Source organism: Solea solea, chromosome 16 (assembly GCF_958295425.1).
Source record: "Solea solea chromosome 16, fSolSol10.1, whole genome shotgun sequence".
In the NCBI taxonomy this organism is placed as follows: Eukaryota; Metazoa; Chordata; class Actinopteri; order Pleuronectiformes; family Soleidae; genus Solea; species Solea solea.
The window spans coordinates 7400038-7418276 of record NC_081149.1 but is presented as its reverse complement, the minus strand read 5'-3'; the positions used below and the strand labels follow the sequence as shown (position 1 = coordinate 7418276).

Sequence of the window (18239 nt, the reverse complement as noted above, 5' to 3'; positions counted from 1 at the left end):
ATAACATTGTTAAGAAAAGTGCTATATATTGTACCAAATTGGTGATTTGGCCACTCACACATTTATTTAGTTTTCTCTGCGATTGATGGCCTTCTTCTTTTGCATTGACAACTCTTTGCACCTCATATTGAACATTTCAGTGAAAAGCCAAATGCTAATTCAACACCAGCTTCAACATTACAGCTGCAGACCTTTATCTGCTTGGTCTGATGGGAAATAGCGAGGTAACAGGCCACCTATGGCCATGAAACTGAATTTTAGTCAATTGTCCAATTATTTCCGAGCCACTGAAAATCGACAATAATGTATAAACAAATGCTAATACTTTCTTAAAGGTTAATGCGATTTTTTTTTTGTTCAATCCTTTTTCCTTTAAATTAAAGCTTCATTTCAAATTCATTGTAGTGGTGTAACAGAGGCGGAATGACAAAACTTTATATATAAAGTGTATTATTATTGTTACAAGAATGACAGTAATGTGAACACCAGTTAAACTAGTGCGAACCTGAATATAAACAAACTTATGTTACATTTAAATCATTGTCAATAGTTTCCACAATGCTGATTAAATCTATTAGGTCCACACAACTCTGTGAATCTCAGTTCAGCTGAGTTTAGATCTTGTGTTCGCTCTGTGACATTCCCGTGCTGCACATAGGAAGGGATTTGTTTCATAGGTAGCTGGCAACAGCACCTTCGCTCTTGATAGCTGCTTGGTTTGTCCAGTTGATGCATTAAGGGAAGAACATTATTGCAATATTTCAAAATTCCTGATCAGTGTTTCATCAAGGAAGATGAGTAACTTGTGAAGAATGTGGGGATAAGTCTTTTTAAAGTTGTCCTTAAAGTCCAGTATAACTTTATAGATATATATGGTTAAAATAATGACTCAAGCACACATGTATTTGTGGCTCATGTGGAAAAACAACAGCATTTTCACCAGCAGTGACAGTTTGCCCTCATAAATTTCGTGAAAATCTTGGCATAAAATGAAGGTTCACATAATTTATTTAATGATAGTAGGAATATTTGTAATAGCAAAGTGTTTGCATGCTTCCTCTTTGTTTTCCTTCTTGGAGCGAGGGTAGCGGGGGGGGGATGAAAAGGAAACTGAACAGGGCTGGCTGCTGTGTGTCAAAGAGGAAATGCTGCGGTCTTGGTTGCGTAATGATGTAGAACAATAAATAAAGTAGCCGTAGCTGCTGTTAAGTTCTGTACGTCCTCAGTGAGAATGAAAAACAGCTAAAGCCATAATCTGTATGATTATTGTGCAGCAGCCTTGATGGGACTGACAGAATCGATGTAAACGCAAAAGCTCTGGGAGTTTGAAGCCGCTTCATCATCATTGTCGTCGTCTTTCCTGGCTGAGAGTCAGGGCTCATGTTACTAATTGCCAAAAACCAGCAGCAGCAGACATCAATGCTACAGCCTCCTTTTCCACACGATCAGGTTTTATGGCAGTGTATGTATTCTACTTCACACACACACACACACACACACACACACACACACACACTTAATCACATGCAGACTCTGTTGACATTTATTCAGATTCTAACGTCTCATCGTGTAGGCCGCCGTCGTCAGAAGTCCCCCCTGCTCCTCATTAAAGAATGGTCGAGATGGTCGAGATGAGAGCGGCCTTGGGGAATCTGCGCCCACCTCCTAGTCAAAGTCCGAGTCATGTGGGGGTTCTGGTTTTCTCTCTCGTTTTTCATGTGAAAATAAAAAAAAAGAGAGAGGCTTTTCCGAAGAAACGTTGTGTAATGAGGAACAGGACGTGCTGAGCACACTTTTCTTGATCACTCCATGTTCATCCACGACAGTTTCAGTCCCATCTTTACCTCCACATCAACAACACAACAGGGTTTGGAACGAGCGCTGTGGGGTAAAACTGCACTGCGTTTACACCTATGATGGTCCTTTCCTTGGAAAACTTTAGTGTTTACAGTGAAGTTACAATTGCATGATTGCACCTCTGCAGCACTTTTTTTACTTTGTACCATTAATAGATCAAAAAATATGTGCCGATATTCGTTATTAGGGTTCCATCCAAAAGCCTCAATTTAAATTATGTATAAGTGTGAGTGATTGTTTTTTAATTATTATTGTGTCATATATGGAGAATATAGCACAGTATTTTCTGACTTTCCTCCAAGTACCACCAGAGGAACTTGCGCACCACTGGGTGTACACACACCTCAGTTTGAGAACCATGGGTTTAGACAAAAAAAAAACACCAAACCAGAGAAGAAAGATAAATCTTTTTTTCCCCAGAAATATAAGTAGCCAATTTATATACATTAAAGTTAAACATCTATTTAATTTTGTTTAAAAAGACAATTGACTTGGTAAAAGTGTCCTTAATTTATCATGATGTGGGCAATACAGAAGAAAGTGTGACTCATTCTCAATTTTCTTCAGCATATAAGTGTGAAACTGTATAAAAACAATTACACTTTGGAGAATAAAGTCACAATATTGACGAAAATAAAGTGGTAATCTTATTTTTAAGTCAAAATCTCAGACACAACCTGTGACAACGTGAGAATTGTGGTGCATCTTCTAAAGTTATACTTTGGTGTAGGGCTTCACAAGGTAATACTTAATGTTTTGGCACGTCAGCATTAGCATCACTATCAGGGCTTTGAAGAGTCTCTTCCTAGGAAAGGTCCACACAGACTTGGAGGAAATCCTCTCTTTTGTTGGGCGAGGAAACAGCTGGTTACACCTGTGTGCTGTTCATAAAAGGGTTTTATAGTTTCTCCAGAAACAATTAGATTGATCATGAACATCTTGGATTGTGACGGTCACGGAGCGACCGCACAGAGAAGCCCTCCAGGCTAATTGAAAACACACACACACACACACACACCCACACACACACTCTTATACCAGGACGTTAGCAGCCGCGCTCTTGCATGCAGCGGTTGCCGCAGGCGAGTGCGGAGCAGCTGCGGTGCGCATCTGCAGAAGAGGAGACGCACAGGATTATTAAAGTTATGGTGGACAGTCACGGTGCTCACCAGTAAACCGGTAAACATGGATTACCGGTTGCGCCGGAGGGGTTGTTGTGGTCCGTAGTCTGGCCACGTCTGTCCGGCAGCGAAAAGGAGCCGTCCAGAAACGTGAACATTTATTTGGTTCCGGGCCTAATTGGCTTAGTCCACAGTCGTTATGACCATGGGGATGACAGAGGTGGGTCCTGATCAAACCCCCTCTGTTATGTGTCCTTTTTCATGGGCAAGAGAGTGGACTGTTTTGTATTTATTTTGTAAATCTGTCTCTTTTTGATATCTAAGAACATGTACTTTGGTTTAGAGTCTGTCTTGTTATTTATGTGTTAATTACTTGTTATATGTTCCCCCTTAAGTGTAAATGGTGCTGGCCACCTGCTATATGTTTGTGCGTCCAGTCTATGTCGGGGGTGCTTGAGGATGTTGTGTGATAGCACTGTGACTCTCGGAGTATTTAGTCAATGAGCGGATTTGGAGTTTCGCTATAATTTTGCTGACTTTTGATTTATTTTTGTTCTTTTTTAATTTTATTGATTTATTTGAATTTTGCACATGGACACTTAATGCTTGATTTTTTTTTATCCCTCAAGCCTGAATAAACCCTTTTGTCCATATTTTCACTCTGCCTCTGATTTTTCCGGGCCAAACCCACACCCACTCAATAGCGCACCCTCGGCTACCATCACAACTGGTGGCAGTGGTGGGATGGCCAGTAGAGGACAGTAGTGAGTAATTTTTTCTTTTTTGAGCTGGTGGGTTTTTCGGCATTGCCCTCTGCTGTGGATGGTATGGCGCCAAAGAAATGTGCCCCCACCGAGAGGAGACCTGTTCCCCTGGAGAGCGGTGCCGTTGGAGGCGAAATCGAAGATGGTCCTGAACCAGAATTAACTCAGGTCACCGAAGATGCGTCCCTGCAGGAGCTAAGGGATATGTTTCGTTCCCTTATGGCACGGCAGCAGACACGAGATGCTCATCTGGAGATAGAAGCAGCACGTCAGGAGAACCGGTGGAAGTCGATCCAACATCATTTTGGCCTCCTGCAGCGGGAGGTGTATATCCGAACCACACCAGACCCGGGGGGACCTGCCGAGGCTGCTGCTTATGGCGCTGGTGTCTCCGAGGTACCAGAGCGGACCTCGGCCATGGGGGGCCGTCCATCACCATCAGCCTGCAGCCACCGGCCAAGTAGCCAAGGTAGAGCTCCGATAGAGAGAGAACCAAGACTGCAATGTTTGAGTAACACTGATGATGTTGAACACTATTTAGTGATGTTTGAGAGGATTGCAGTGGCGTGTCAGTGGCCGACAACTGACTGGGCAGTTAGATTAGCGCCCCTCCTGACGGGCAAGGCTAGGGCTGCTTATGTTAATATGGACCAGGATGACTCCCTCGTTTATGCAATGCTGAAGGAGGCCATATTGGAGAAATATAACATCAACCAGGAGACTTGCCGTCTGCAGTTTCGAGGAGCTGAGGTGGGCGAGGAGGAGACCCCGAAGGAGCTGTACGTCCGTCTGCGCGATCTGTACCACAGATGGGTTCAACCACAACACCGCACCAAAGAGGACATTGGGGAGATGATTATTTTGGAACAGTTCCTGCGTTTGGTTTCTCCCGATCTCCAGGTGTGGATTAGGGAACGCAACCCGGCAACTGCTGCGGATGCTGCTGCTCTGGCAGATGTCTTTGTGGCAGCCAGACGGAAAGCCCAGGGCTGGACATATGCTCAGTGGAGAGGGGGTAGAGACTCAAATAGAGCCTACCGACAGACTCAACCTGTGAGGAAAACCAGCAGTGAGGGAACATCAGTGGTTGATAGGGGTGCTCCGTTTAAACAGAACCCTGCACTGAAAATGGGTGGCCCCAAAGTACCAGTGTGTTACCAGTGTGGACAGGAAGGTCATATAAAACCGAAATGCCCCAATAATCCAGCCAACCAATCTAACATATGCACAGTACCTAGGTCTAGTTCCCCTAAGAAACCTGTAGCTCTCCCTTGTCATGCTGTAGTCGTGAATGGGCGGGAGGTTAGGGCGCTGGTAGATACAGGCAGCATGCAGTCCTTAGTGTCGTCTGCCTTGGTCCCAATACAGCTCAGGAACTACTCTGTGATGACCCAATTGAAGTGTGTTCATGGGGAGAAAAGGGTGTATCCAACTGCAAGTGTGTATGTACAGGTTTTGGGACAGACTTACTTACTGGAGGTTGGGGTGGTAGATAATTTGCCATATCAGTTAATTTTGGGCCAAGATTTTCCCCTTTTGCTGGATTTAGTGTCTGTGGGAGGGGAGTGTAATATGACAGTGACACGGGCCATGGCTAAGAAGAGTGAGGTAGAATCACCACTTTTTGTACTGCCCTTCCACAATGCAGACATTGAAGCCCAGCCTGGGAAGACCAGAAAAACCAAAGGACAGAAAAGACGGGAGCAGTTTCAGTTTGGGGTGGCTCAGGGTCAGGAGGACGTTTGTCTAGAGCGGTTGGAGGTTCCTTTAGAGATCCCCCAAAATATGAGCTTAATGCAGCAGCAAGACCCAGACACTGGCCCCTTATACCTGCAGACCCAGGCAGCGCAGCTCAGCGGTGTTGGGGAAGAAACTTCAAGACAGGGGTTTGCCATTAAGAATGGTGTGCTGTATAAAGGCGGAGGGGCAGAGGCAAGGATCGTAGTTCCCCAGAAGGTTAGAGGGGTAGTCCTTGACCTAGGCCATTCTATCCCATGGGCAGGCCATTTAGGCAGACAGAAGACCATCTCCCGAATCAACCGCTATTTTTACTGGCCAAATATGGCCAAAGACATTGCAGAGTTTTGCCAAACGTGTCCCGAATGCCAGAAAACAGCTAGCAGATGTCCCCCAAAGGTCCCCTTAGAGCCACTTCCTGTAGTAGGAACCCCTTTTGAGCAGTTAGGGATGGATGTGGTAGGGCCTCTTGAGCGCAGTAAAACTGGGAACCGGTTTATGTTGGTCATCACAGATTATGCCACTAGGTACCCTGAGGTCTTTGCTCTGAAAGCAGTGAAGGCTAGAACTGTAGCCACATGTCTTGTTCAGCTGTTTTCAAGGGTGGGGTTTCCTAGAGCTATAATCACTGATCAGGGGTCCAACTTTATGTCCAAGCTCCTTAAGCAGGCCTACAAGCTGTTAGGGATAAAGGGCATACGGACTACACCCTATCATCCACAGACCGATGGACTGACTGAGCGGTTCAACCAGACTCTCAAGCACATGTTACGCAAGTTTGTGAGTGAAACTGGTGCAGACTGGGACAACTGGCTCCCCTATCTTCTCTTTGCGTACCGGGAGGTACCGCAAGCTTCTACTGGATTTTCACCCTTCGAACTGCTGTACAGCCGTGAAGTGCGCGGACCCCTGGCACTATTAAAAGAGACCTGGATGCCCGATGAGGATTTACCGCAGCCACAGAATATCCTCTCATATGTTCTGCAGATGAGAGAGAGGCTGAAGAGTATGTCGGAACTGGCGCAACAGAACCTCGAACAAGCACAGCAGCGTCAAAAGTCCTATTACGACCAGAGAGCCCGTTCTCGGAGTTTTGCTGAAGGTGACAAGGTGCTGGTGATGCTGCCAAGTGAGTCCAGTAAATTGTTGGCAAAATGGCAAGGCCCTTTTGAGGTTACTCGTAAGCTGGGATCTACAACTTATGAGGTCGCAAAACTGGGGCAGAGGCACTCAAGAAGGGTCTTGCACATCAACCTCCTGAAGGAGTGGCGGGAACGTACAGGTGCTGAGGTGCTCATGATCCGACGTGTGCCAGAGGAGGATGAGGTGGAGGAGCAGTACCTACCTTTACCAACAGAGGGCACCCTTGACCTCAGCCATCTTTCCCCTGCTCAGCAAATGGACATTAAACATCTCTGTGATCCAGCCTTGTTCCAGGCGCAGCCAGGGCACACCAAGCTGGTAAACCATCACATCACCCTGGGTGAAGGTGCAGCACCCCGACGCATGAGCTACCGCATCCCCGAGCGGCTTCTTGACGGGTTGAGGAAGGAGGTCAACCAGATGCTGGCCATGGACATTGTTGAACGGTCTAAGAGTGAATGGTGCAGCCCTGTCGTGTTGGTGCCCAAGAAAGATGGGACCCTGCGGTTCTGCGTTGACTTCCGATATCTCAATTCTGTCTCTAAATTTGACTCTTATCCAACCCCCCGAATCGATGACCTCATTGACTCTCTGGGACCTGCAAAGTGGGTAACCACCTTGGACCTTGCAAAAGGTTATTGGCAGGTTCCCCTTAGTGATGCTGCCAGGGAGCTCACTGCGTTTCGGACTCCCTGGGGTCTCTTCCATTTCTGCAAGATGCCGTTTGGGCTGCATGGAGCCCCCGCAACATTTCAGAGGTTAATGGATCAGGTGTTGGCCGGCACCAATGGCTACGCGGCAGCTTACCTTGATGACGTTGTGGTGTACAGCGCGTCATGGGAAGACCATGTCAAGCACCTGAAGGATGTTCTGGGGAGGATTGAGTCTGCAGGTCTCACTATAAACCCTACTAAGTGTGCCATTGCCAAGAGGGAGGCCGAGTATTTGGGCTATGTGATTGGAGGGGGTGTCATCAAGCCACAGGTGCAGAAACTCGAGGCTATCCAGAGATGCCCCTTGCCTCAGACTAAGACTCAGGTACGGTCGTTCCTGGGCATGGCTGGATGGTACAGACGATTTGTGCCCAACTTTTCTGTGAGGGCCGTTGCACTTACCGATCTGACACGTAAGAACTCTCCGGTCCAGGTGCAGTGGTCCGAAGAGGCCAGGAAGGCTTTTGAAGACATTCAGAATGCACTGTGTAATGAGCCTCTACTCTACTGTCCTAATTTTGGAGAGCCATTTGTGCTACAGACGGACGCCTCTGACACAGGTGTAGGTGCAGTGCTTCTCCAGGGTGAATCAGACCAGAGGCATCCAGTGGCGTACATCAGCCGCAAACTGTTTCCGAGGGAGACGCGATACTCTACGGTCGAGAAGGAGTGTCTGGCAGTGAAATGGGCACTTGATGCCTTCCGATACTACCTCCTGGGCCGGGAGTTCCTCCTGGAGACAGATCATCGGCCTCTGCAATGGATGAACCGCATGCGGGACTCAAACGCCCGCATTACCCGCTGGTACCTGTCAATGCAGCCGTATCGGTTCACAATCCGGCACATCCCTGGGCGGAGCAATGCCACTGCTGACTACCTCTCCCGCCTGCCGGCGTGAGACCAGAGGTGGGGGGGGGTGTGACGGTCACGGAGCGACCGCACAGAGAAGCCCTCCAGGCTAATTGAAAACACACACACACACACACACACCCACACACACACTCTTATACCAGGACGTTAGCAGCCGCGCTCTTGCATGCAGCGGTTGCCGCAGGCGAGTGCGGAGCAGCTGCGGTGCGCATCTGCAGAAGAGGAGACGCACAGGATTATTAAAGTTATGGTGGACAGTCACGGTGCTCACCAGTAAACCGGTAAACATGGATTACCGGTTGCGCCGGAGGGGTTGTTGTGGTCCGTAGTCTGGCCACGTCTGTCCGGCAGCGAAAAGGAGCCGTCCAGAAACGTGAACATTTATTTGGTTCCGGGCCTAATTGGCTTAGTCCACAGTCGTTATGACCATGGGGATGACAGAGGTGGGTCCTGATCAAACCCCCTCTGTTATGTGTCCTTTTTCATGGGCAAGAGAGTGGACTGTTTTGTATTTATTTTGTAAATCTGTCTCTTTTTGATATCTAAGAACATGTACTTTGGTTTAGAGTCTGTCTTGTTATTTATGTGTTAATTACTTGTTATATGTTCCCCCTTAAGTGTAAATGGTGCTGGCCACCTGCTATATGTTTGTGCGTCCAGTCTATGTCGGGGGTGCTTGAGGATGTTGTGTGATAGCACTGTGACTCTCGGAGTATTTAGTCAATGAGCGGATTTGGAGTTTCGCTATAATTTTGCTGACTTTTGATTTATTTTTGTTCTTTTTTAATTTTATTGATTTATTTGAATTTTGCACATGGACACTTAATGCTTGATTTTTTTTATCCCTCAAGCCTGAATAAACCCTTTTGTCCATATTTTCACTCTGCCTCTGATTTTTCCGGGCCAAACCCACACCCACTCAATAGCGCACCCTCGGCTACCATCACATGGATCAAGCATGAGAGCAGAGGGCCAACGTGTTCTGGTTAATTGATTCTTATGATGAACTGAAGTCGTGAGACGTTGCTTTTAAATGTGACATCAACGCATTTAGCCGTTACATCATGTGGACGAAGGCAAACGCCACTGAAAGTGAAAAAAGGTTCATTGTTTTCAGTATCTCTCTGTACTTCATGAACATGTTTAAATGTATAATTATTACTGAAGCATTTCCATATTTAACGGTAAGATTTGGTGTCAGGGTTGATATACAGAAAAAAGAAGATAGTGACCTAGTTTATTTAAAATTAGGTAACAGTTTTTGTTTTAACTGGAAGCTCTTTGGTGCTTAATAATAATAATAATAATAATAAAACTGAGGATTAAGTTGATTGAGGAGTTTTCCACTTGTTTCGCACTTGGTTTTTGCACCAAAGTATTTGAGCCTTTTCTCCCCTTCCGTGGTGATTTAAAGCACTGCCGTCCTCTTTGTTTCTTCTTTTCACTACATTATTGTGCCTCACCATTATTTTAACATCCCATGTTTTCTGTTTACATTATGAGGCTTCCCTCCCTGGTTTGGTGTTTGTCCCCGCTGTTGTCAAAAGTGTCACGACTCTAGCTTTTGTTTTATGACAAAAATTAAAAACCAAACCATTTAGTCAACCAGAGCTGCCTAAAATGAGGCGGTTCGTTATACACACACACAGGGTGTGGAAGCAGCCAAAGGATTTATTTTAATAGCAGCACTGATGTGATTTTAGGGGCTGTCGTGGTGGTGCAGTGGTTAGCGCTGGTGCTCACCAACATACAGTCCTAGTGATTCATTTGGATGTGCCACAAGGGGGACTTATCATGATTTATAATGATCTAATTTAAGACAAGATTCTTAGATACATGTGCTGTATCTACCAATATCTACCGATACAGCACATCGGTAGATACTCGAATTTGTGATATCGGTATCTGTAGATACTCAAGTTTGTGATATTGATATCAGTATCAGATACAAAAAAGTGGTATCGTCCCATCCCTGCAAAAAAAATTATGACATTTTCAAGAAATCATTATCTCTTATAATGAGCAAACCTGTTAACACTGACTGATTTGGTGTGAATTTAAATGTAACATGGTTCAGTCCCGTTTAACAAGATTCAGACGTGTATATCTCTGTGACATTGTAACAGATCAGGATGAATTTTGTCATGTTTATGTAAGATAGTATTATCTATAAGCAGGTAAAGTTCTCTACAGATCAAGTTCTTCTGGATCTCTCAGGTGCCAAAGTCTAAAAGGCAGATGATGAAGTGGAGGTCTGTGCTGTGCTCTCTTTGTATTGTAATGATTTTCTCTTCAGGAATATTAAAAAGAAAGCATATTTTTGCACTTATTATAATAATGTTGGTTGGGAATTTCCCATGCCTTCACAGAAGAAGCAGTAAACTTGCTTTTAATCACAATGAATGATGTGATTTTCCCCCAGTGCTGTTGTACGGACAACACTGAGTGAATCCATGTGTTTTCGTGTTTACACCTCTGGGTTTGTTTGAAGTGTGAATATTTTGTCGGACCAAAAACTGAAAAGCAACAACAAACATTACTTTTCTTTCTTTTTCTTGTCTTTCTTTCTTTCTTTGGTCAGGCCCAAATGAACTGAACTACAGTGTGAATATAAACTTTCTCAAACTCAGGCTCAGTCCTGGACAGAAACCCTGCGTCACGACTGCAGCTGCAGACTCATGTGTTTCTCACTCGTGTCCAAATGAGCAATTCTGAATCGGTAAGATAGCTAAAAAAAACACACACACACACACACACATATGGCCGGTGGGAAGCAGATGGATGTGATAATGTAACGAGAGTGATCATCATCGAGCTAAACGGTTATGAATTACAGTCATAAAAAGATGAACATATATATAAAATACATGTGTATTTGTAAATAGAAAACATCTTGGATTCATTCAAACTACCTTCTGGTGTTTTAGGCTCGAGATTAGACTTTTAAATTGTTCGCATTTATTAGAAACAGCACTGTTTCCTCGCCGGTTTGGGGATTTGAGAACAGACTGTGGTGCACAGGTGTACCTGTCTAAGGAAGGCATTCATAAAATCTGTTGTTTTATTTAAGAATTGAAAGGAATTCCTGCATATTTACACTGTGACATGCCCAAAGATGTTTTTTTTTTCAGCACACATTCCTACGACTGCGCTAACTACACTGCCCCGGTATTTCTTTATGCTCCTGTTCACCGTTAACCAGTCTCAACAGCGAGCTGTCATAACATAATATGACTGTCTCATTGTGCCAGTCCCACTGCTGTGTGCATGTCTCCCTCGTCCAATCCTGTTTGACTCACATAGTTCTTGATCCCACAGGCAGACATTTTTAGTCTGGGACACAGTGGACCTGTCAAGGGATGAGCAATGACGATACTATGGTATCGGTTTTAGTTGGATAATTTGATTAAAAAAACTCACTGGATTGGACATAAAGTGGAAAAAGAAAATCATAATATTTGAGTGGATAACAAAACCCAAATTTCTGACTGTTTATTTCTTCTTTGAATGAGCAGAATATTTGGAATATGGTTGGAACACTATGTCTTAGGTCATAAATGCATCAGCACAAATTCACTATAAATAGACCAGTTTGTAGTTGTTATGTGTTTTTGTACTCTTTTGAAGATAAAGGACCTATTATTTCAATGTGTGCCAATTTTTGTGAGAATCTTACTTTCCCTTAAACATGTGTTTATAAATAGAAATAATGCCACAGTAAATCCTGAAAATAATAATTCTTAAAGCTAAATTGTTTGTCATCTTCACAGATCAGCACAAATATCACACAGTAATCACTTAAAAATATGTTATTTAAATAGAAAATTAGATATTTATATGAAATCATCGTCACCTAGTCGTCATGTTCTCAATGAGAAAGATTCCTGATCTTCAGTGTTGACATTTGTTTCTAAGCAGCCTTCCTGGAACCTCTGAGACACACGGAACTCACCACAATTAATGTAATTCCCTTTTTATCTCACTTCCTGTTGGTCATGAATGGCATCTCACTGCCACGTCTTGTTAGGATGAGCCTCTGGAATTTTGTTCTTCTCTTTTTAAAACTTTGTTTTGTTTTACAATCCTCTTTATTTGTAGTTCAAAGTTTTTATCACATTGTTTTGTGACTGTCACGCTGGGAATTAAAGCTGTAGTGCGTAACTCTTAAACACAAAAAAATGTCTTTTCCATACCACAGGACTGATTATCAGTCTGTCAGCTCCACACACCACTCTCTCTATGTTTCTCTACTATAACAGCGTTTTATTCTCATGTTGCCTGACGATATTCCCATGCTGCACGCAGGAAGTGATTTGTTTCATGTCAAGAAAGATGGAGGCAACAGAAATGATGCGCTAGTAAAGCGCAGGCTGAAAAATAGGTTGGAGTTTGACTGAAAACACAAAGAAGTGTTGTGCTGCTGCTGTATACACAATTACTGTATCAGACTTATTTTGGTATCGGTGGATACTCGAGTTTTTGACCTCAGTATCGGTCAGACACAAAAAAGGGACATCCTTATTAATAATCGATTAATCTAATAATCGCTGCAGCCCTCATCTAAAGAATGCGGCATAAAAACAAAGTGACATCATCTACAAAACAAAAGTCACACACTGCAGCTTTAACACAGCAGTTGTCCTTGGCTGTGACTCAGCGGTGGCGTAATGGAAAACAACAATGAAAACAATGATGACGACACACGTGAAAAAACAAATCCATAAGTTATCATTTTTAAAAATAAATGTCCAAAGATAAGCCTCTATTTCCCCCGAGGATGTAATGTTTTTGTTTCTGTCGTTGTTATTTAGTTTGCTAGAAAGAAAGAAAGAAAGAAAGAAAGAAAGAAAGGATCATAATGAAAGAAAAATTCAGTTTTTCATGGAGATCAGTTTGTTTTTTTAATGTATTGGTTCTTCTATGGGTCCCTCGCTGAGTGAATTATGAGATATTCACAAAATAATCAAAAGTTGCCCCAGGTTCTCGTGTAGTTTAGTTTGATCATTCAATCAATTTTTTAATTTTTTTTTTGTATGATTATAGTGACGTCATTTACAGACATGCTGCTGTCCAGAGATCAGTGCTGTACAAATACTTTGTTACTGTACTACTTAATTCACTTATCTGTACTTTAACCTGTACTTAAACTCAAGTGAAAATTACTTTTCATACTTAAGTACAGTAAATGTCATATACTTTAAGACTTTTACTTAAGTAATAAAAAATAAAAAAAAGGTACTTAAGACTGGTAGAGATTCATGGCTGGTGACAGGTACAACACTCATCACTGTATCCTGTATGAGAAGTTAGAAAAAGAAAAAACCTCACTGGCATCTGTTTATTTTTATTGGAAAATGACCTCCGTATATTAAATCCTTGTTACATAGAGAACTCTGGCTTGCCTTCAACCCAACTTGTCCTTCAGGTTCCTTCTGCCAGGACTTGAACTTGGAAAAAGCTGCTTCAGTGTCAGCGCAGCAATAACTTGGAACGTCTTCCAACATGAAGTGAAACTTAAATCAACGTCAGGCGTTTGGTCCACGATCATCCTCTAACTAACGGCCTGCAACCGCTTTAGATGTTTGATGTTTTGTGTCACTGTGTTGCGTTTGTGCGATTCCGTTGATTCAATTTTGTTGTGCCCTAAAGTATCGGTAAAGCAAACGCAGAGTTTTTTCTCCTCTTTCCACGTTGTGTATGTTAGAGCAGCGGTTCTCAAACCTTTTTATACTGAGAACCACCTGAGAAAATATTGAGCTGTTGAAGTAACACCATCAGATGTGATAAGAAATCAGTTGATCCTCTTCATATATAACCTAAACATCAGTAGTGTGGTTTATTCTCTGGTTTCTGGTTCTAAAAAAAACACAACTCTGTTAACCAAAGCACACCACAAACGATACAAAAACAAATAAAAAACAACCAATAAAGAGAATAAAGAATAAAATATGCTCTAAGACAGTGGAAGCTCACTTATGGACTGTTATCAAACAGCAAACCACACTTTATGATTCAAGCAAACAAAAAATTAACCACAAAATCAAAATACACAAATTGCAAATTTGATTCGATTTAATCATTGGAATTACACTTTCGTTTGCAATGATCCAATTGCTCCAAACTTGTTCTTTGCGCTCCCTGGTTTTTTGTTTGTGATTCGGACCATGGGCAGGGCTTAGGAAGCTGCCTGCTGATTGGCTACTGAGTTTTGCAGTAGGCACTGTCCGTCTGGAACTCGTTCCCCCCAAGTTTTCCCTACCAACATCCGGCAAGGTACTTACAATAAATGTAAATGTAAGAATTAAAATAATTGTAAGAATCTAATGTTTGTCAAATTATCTTTGAGATATTATGAACGAGTTCCAGACACGAACAGTGAATCCAAGCCTGTGTCTACGTCCGGTCCATTGAGCTGTCGCTCCAAAACCCAGTAGCCAATCAGCAGGCAGCTTCCTAAGCCCAACCCAATGTCAGAATCACAAACAAAAAGCTAGGGAGCGTAAAGAACAAGTCAGGAAGCCTTAATCACAACCTTGAGTATCAAACGGTACCGATACAAGTACAGTACGATCATTTTTACATGTTTTAAACTACTAAAGTGTTAAAGGCACAGTGTGTAGAATTAATAACTCAGAACTAATATTGTCCACCAAGGTGGAAATTCTGCTTTGGCTCACCAGAATAAAAACATAAAATCTTAAAAGGAAAATAATGAAAACAGTACGTAGTTCAAATGAAATAAGAGGTAGTCACAGTCACAGTAAGACTGACACAGACCGTTAGTTATTTTGGTGGATTAAACACTCAGTGGTCACTTTGTGGAGTTAAGAATACATATTGCACTTGGGTTTAACATGTTTGAATACATACAGTATATGAAGTCACGACTCAACAAATATAACAGTAGATATTTGAATGCAAAACAATTACATGTTTAAATGAAGGTTTAATAAAGTGGAGAATGATGAGTCTTCTTCTTTGAGCAAAGTGACCTGGAGAGGGTTAACATGAGCAGTTCGTTGTTCCCTCCTCCTGACGTTGACTGAGCTCTCTCTCACACACACACACACACAGACACACACACACTAAAACACACATACACACTTTCTCCGCTGAGGCCAGCTCAGAGTCAGAGAGGAGGGACAGACTGCGTGCAGCTCTGCGGGGCCAGCTGTCGTTCGATCAGAGCTGCGTCTTTCTCTCTCTCTCTCACTCTCTCTCCCCCGACTCTCCCTCCCACCCCCTCGGTTCTCCACTGGCCTCATCCCCTCCATGGGACTCCAGACCTGGCCACCGAGCAAACCAGCACTGTCCTCCATGGCCTGCCTTGATGTGGAGACCCCGTCCATCTGCAGGGGTAAATTCAAATCAGGTGCTCTTCCTGTCTTCTTCTGTCTCCTCTAAATCCTGCATGCCTTTCATTGTTTGCCCATTGTTACCCCCAAAGTTATCTGCACCAGAGTTTAATGTTCTCGTTAGTGTGTGCTGGTGATGCTGAGGTGGAGGTGGAGGTGGTGTGTGCGTGTTGTGTGGTGGTGTCGTGACGTACAGTAGACGCAGCAGCAGACAGGAAATGACAGGGCAACAGAGAGAGATCATCACATTGACTCATGCCAAGTATCAGTCACACAGGAGAGACAGGAGTTCTGATGGATCATGAATCAACCGCGTTCTACAAAAACTGTCCATGCGAGTGTTTACACTGGCTCGCGAAGCATAAGTGTGAATGTACCAAAACTATTGTATACTTTTTTACAATCTTCCTTCTGTGCCTTAATCTTCACCTTCAACTTTTTTTAAATTTACTTCCAAAAGTTTTTTTTGACCCCCATGGTTCTCAAAGTGTGGTACGTGCACCACCAGTGGTACGCAAGCTTCCACTTGTGGTACTTGGAGGAAAATCAGAAATACTCTTCTACTGTATATACCGGGGTATGTGATCGGAGTGGAGCTGAGGAATTTTGACCAGAGTGTGTAGAAAATGAAACAAATAACAGGTATAAAGAACCTAAAAAGGACACTTCACTTAAAAGTACAAGTATCTTACCAGTAGAAGGTAAAGTCCCTTTTTTTATAATATTACATATTACATATTACAATATGAAAAGTATTAAAGTATATGACATTTACTGTACCTTTTAAGTATCAAAAGTTATCAAATTTTATTGTAATAAAATGTACTGAAGTGTTGGAAGTAGTAGTAAAAGTAAAAGTATTAAAAAAGTGAGGAGTTGGGATTAAGCCATGGTGGCCCAGTGGTTGGGCGAGTTGTCTTTTAACTGGAAGGTTGTGGGTTCAATTGCTGACTCTGCTAGTCTATATGTGTCCTTGAGCAAGACACTTAACCCCATGTTGCAGCGTGTGAATGGGTGAAAACTGTTGTGTAAAGCAGCTCATCAAGACGAGAAAAACTCCATATAAATACAGACCGTAATACCAAATCTTTTTCTTCTTCTTCTGATTTTATTTGGGAGTAACGAGTAGCAAAGATGATTAGAGGAAATGTAGTGGAGTAAAAGTTGCTAGAAATACAAATAACAAAGTAAAGTACAGTAACAAAAGATTTGTACTTTTGTCACTATACCAGTGTGTACAGTATACTGTATGTGATGAGAGAGCAAATTGTCTTATTGGGAATAAATTTGCCTCCTGTGAAAAGTCTAGCTCAGGGGTCTCAACCTCAAATGACTTAGGAGCCACTGAGTGTCTAGTTTGGTCAGACGGGGGCCAGTTTTATGGAAAAAAGAAAAATAGAAAAAATCTAAATAATCATATTTCAATCTAAAAGTATTTGTTTTTATGTGGAACGAAGAGTAGTTCACAATATAAACATATTTATGATGCAAAATTAAATCTATTTATTAAAAAAAAAGTCAGTTTAATGTGATATTAAGTGGGCCACAAGTTTGAGACACCACTTTACACCACTGTATTTTAACACAGGTGATAATGGTGTTACTTCAAAAGTGCAGTATTTTCTCAGGTGGTATAAAACTGAGAAATACTGTCTTAGAGCATATTTTATTCAAATTTAGTGGTTGTTTTTATATAAAACCACATCACTGATGTTTAGGAACGATGCACGTTTTATCACATTTTTTCATGGCTACAAGTATTAGCTCTTTAACGTTAACAACATAATGCAAGATATTCCACGCATAACTATAATTATTTGTGACTTTTTATGACTTGGCTAAATGCGATTGTTTCTGTCCCAAACCAAGGACCAGACCAAAAATACTACAGGGCTCAAATTCAGAGAGTTATATAAGAGTTTTTATATTGATATTTGGTTCTTATACGGTTATTTTGTACAGCCACGTCTTTCCTGCCATGTATTATGTAAGAACCGTTTCTCTTGTAGAGCTTTAAATCTTGCTGATAAACTTCCCGCTTTGATGAACTGTAGGATAAAAATGAGTAATAAGCTTGTTATTTATACTTGCTGCTCGTTTCTGTATATGCTGTATGTTCTCCACCTCTTTACAACTCATTTTATGCATAAACAGAAATGCTCTTCTGCATATCGAAGTTGTAGCAACTTGTTATTTGAGTCAAATTTGGACGTTACTGTTGACTTTTTTTTGTCATTTCAAACCAGTCTGGTCATTCGTCTCTGACCCCTGGCATCAACACGGCATTTTTGAATGCCACTCGCTGGATATTTTCTTTTTTTCAGACCGTTCTCTGTAAAGTCTGACACCGACAACCATTTAAAGTGATTTTTTTTTTTTTGACCATTTAAAGTCACAGAAATCAATCTTTCTTCTCCATTTCAATACTTGGTCTGAACTTCACCAGGTCCCATTTATAGGCAGTTAGCTGCTGCCATGTGATTGACTTATTAGATATTTGCATTAACAAGCAGTTTAACAGGTGTACCTAATAAATTGGATGTCATATATATTCCCTTATATATAATTGCGGCTGTTTAAAAGATATGATATTTGATATACTACATGTCTGTATCAAATTGATGAAACAGCAAATGTTGTGATGGTAGTCTTGGGAGACTGACATCACCCAATAGGTGG

At 42.3% G+C, this 18239-nt stretch overlaps 1 protein-coding gene across 4 annotated transcripts in view; it reads left to right on the top strand.

Annotated features, from left to right (window-relative positions):
- Positions 1 to 18239, top strand: part of mrtfbb (myocardin related transcription factor Bb) — a 45463-nt gene that overhangs the window by 7820 nt on the left and 19404 nt on the right. The window contains exon 1 of one of the 4 annotated variants that reach the window (XM_058652973.1): positions 15255 to 15577. The exons of 1 other annotated variant lie outside the window; for it this stretch is intronic. In XM_058652973.1, the coding sequence (XP_058508956.1) occupies positions 15478 to 15577 (100 nt within the window). In that variant the 5' untranslated portion in view covers positions 15255 to 15477. Of the gene's footprint in view, positions 1 to 15254; positions 15578 to 18239 lie in introns of those variants that run through there. 2 more of the 4 variants (XM_058652972.1, XM_058652974.1) reach the window with 2 other exon arrangements.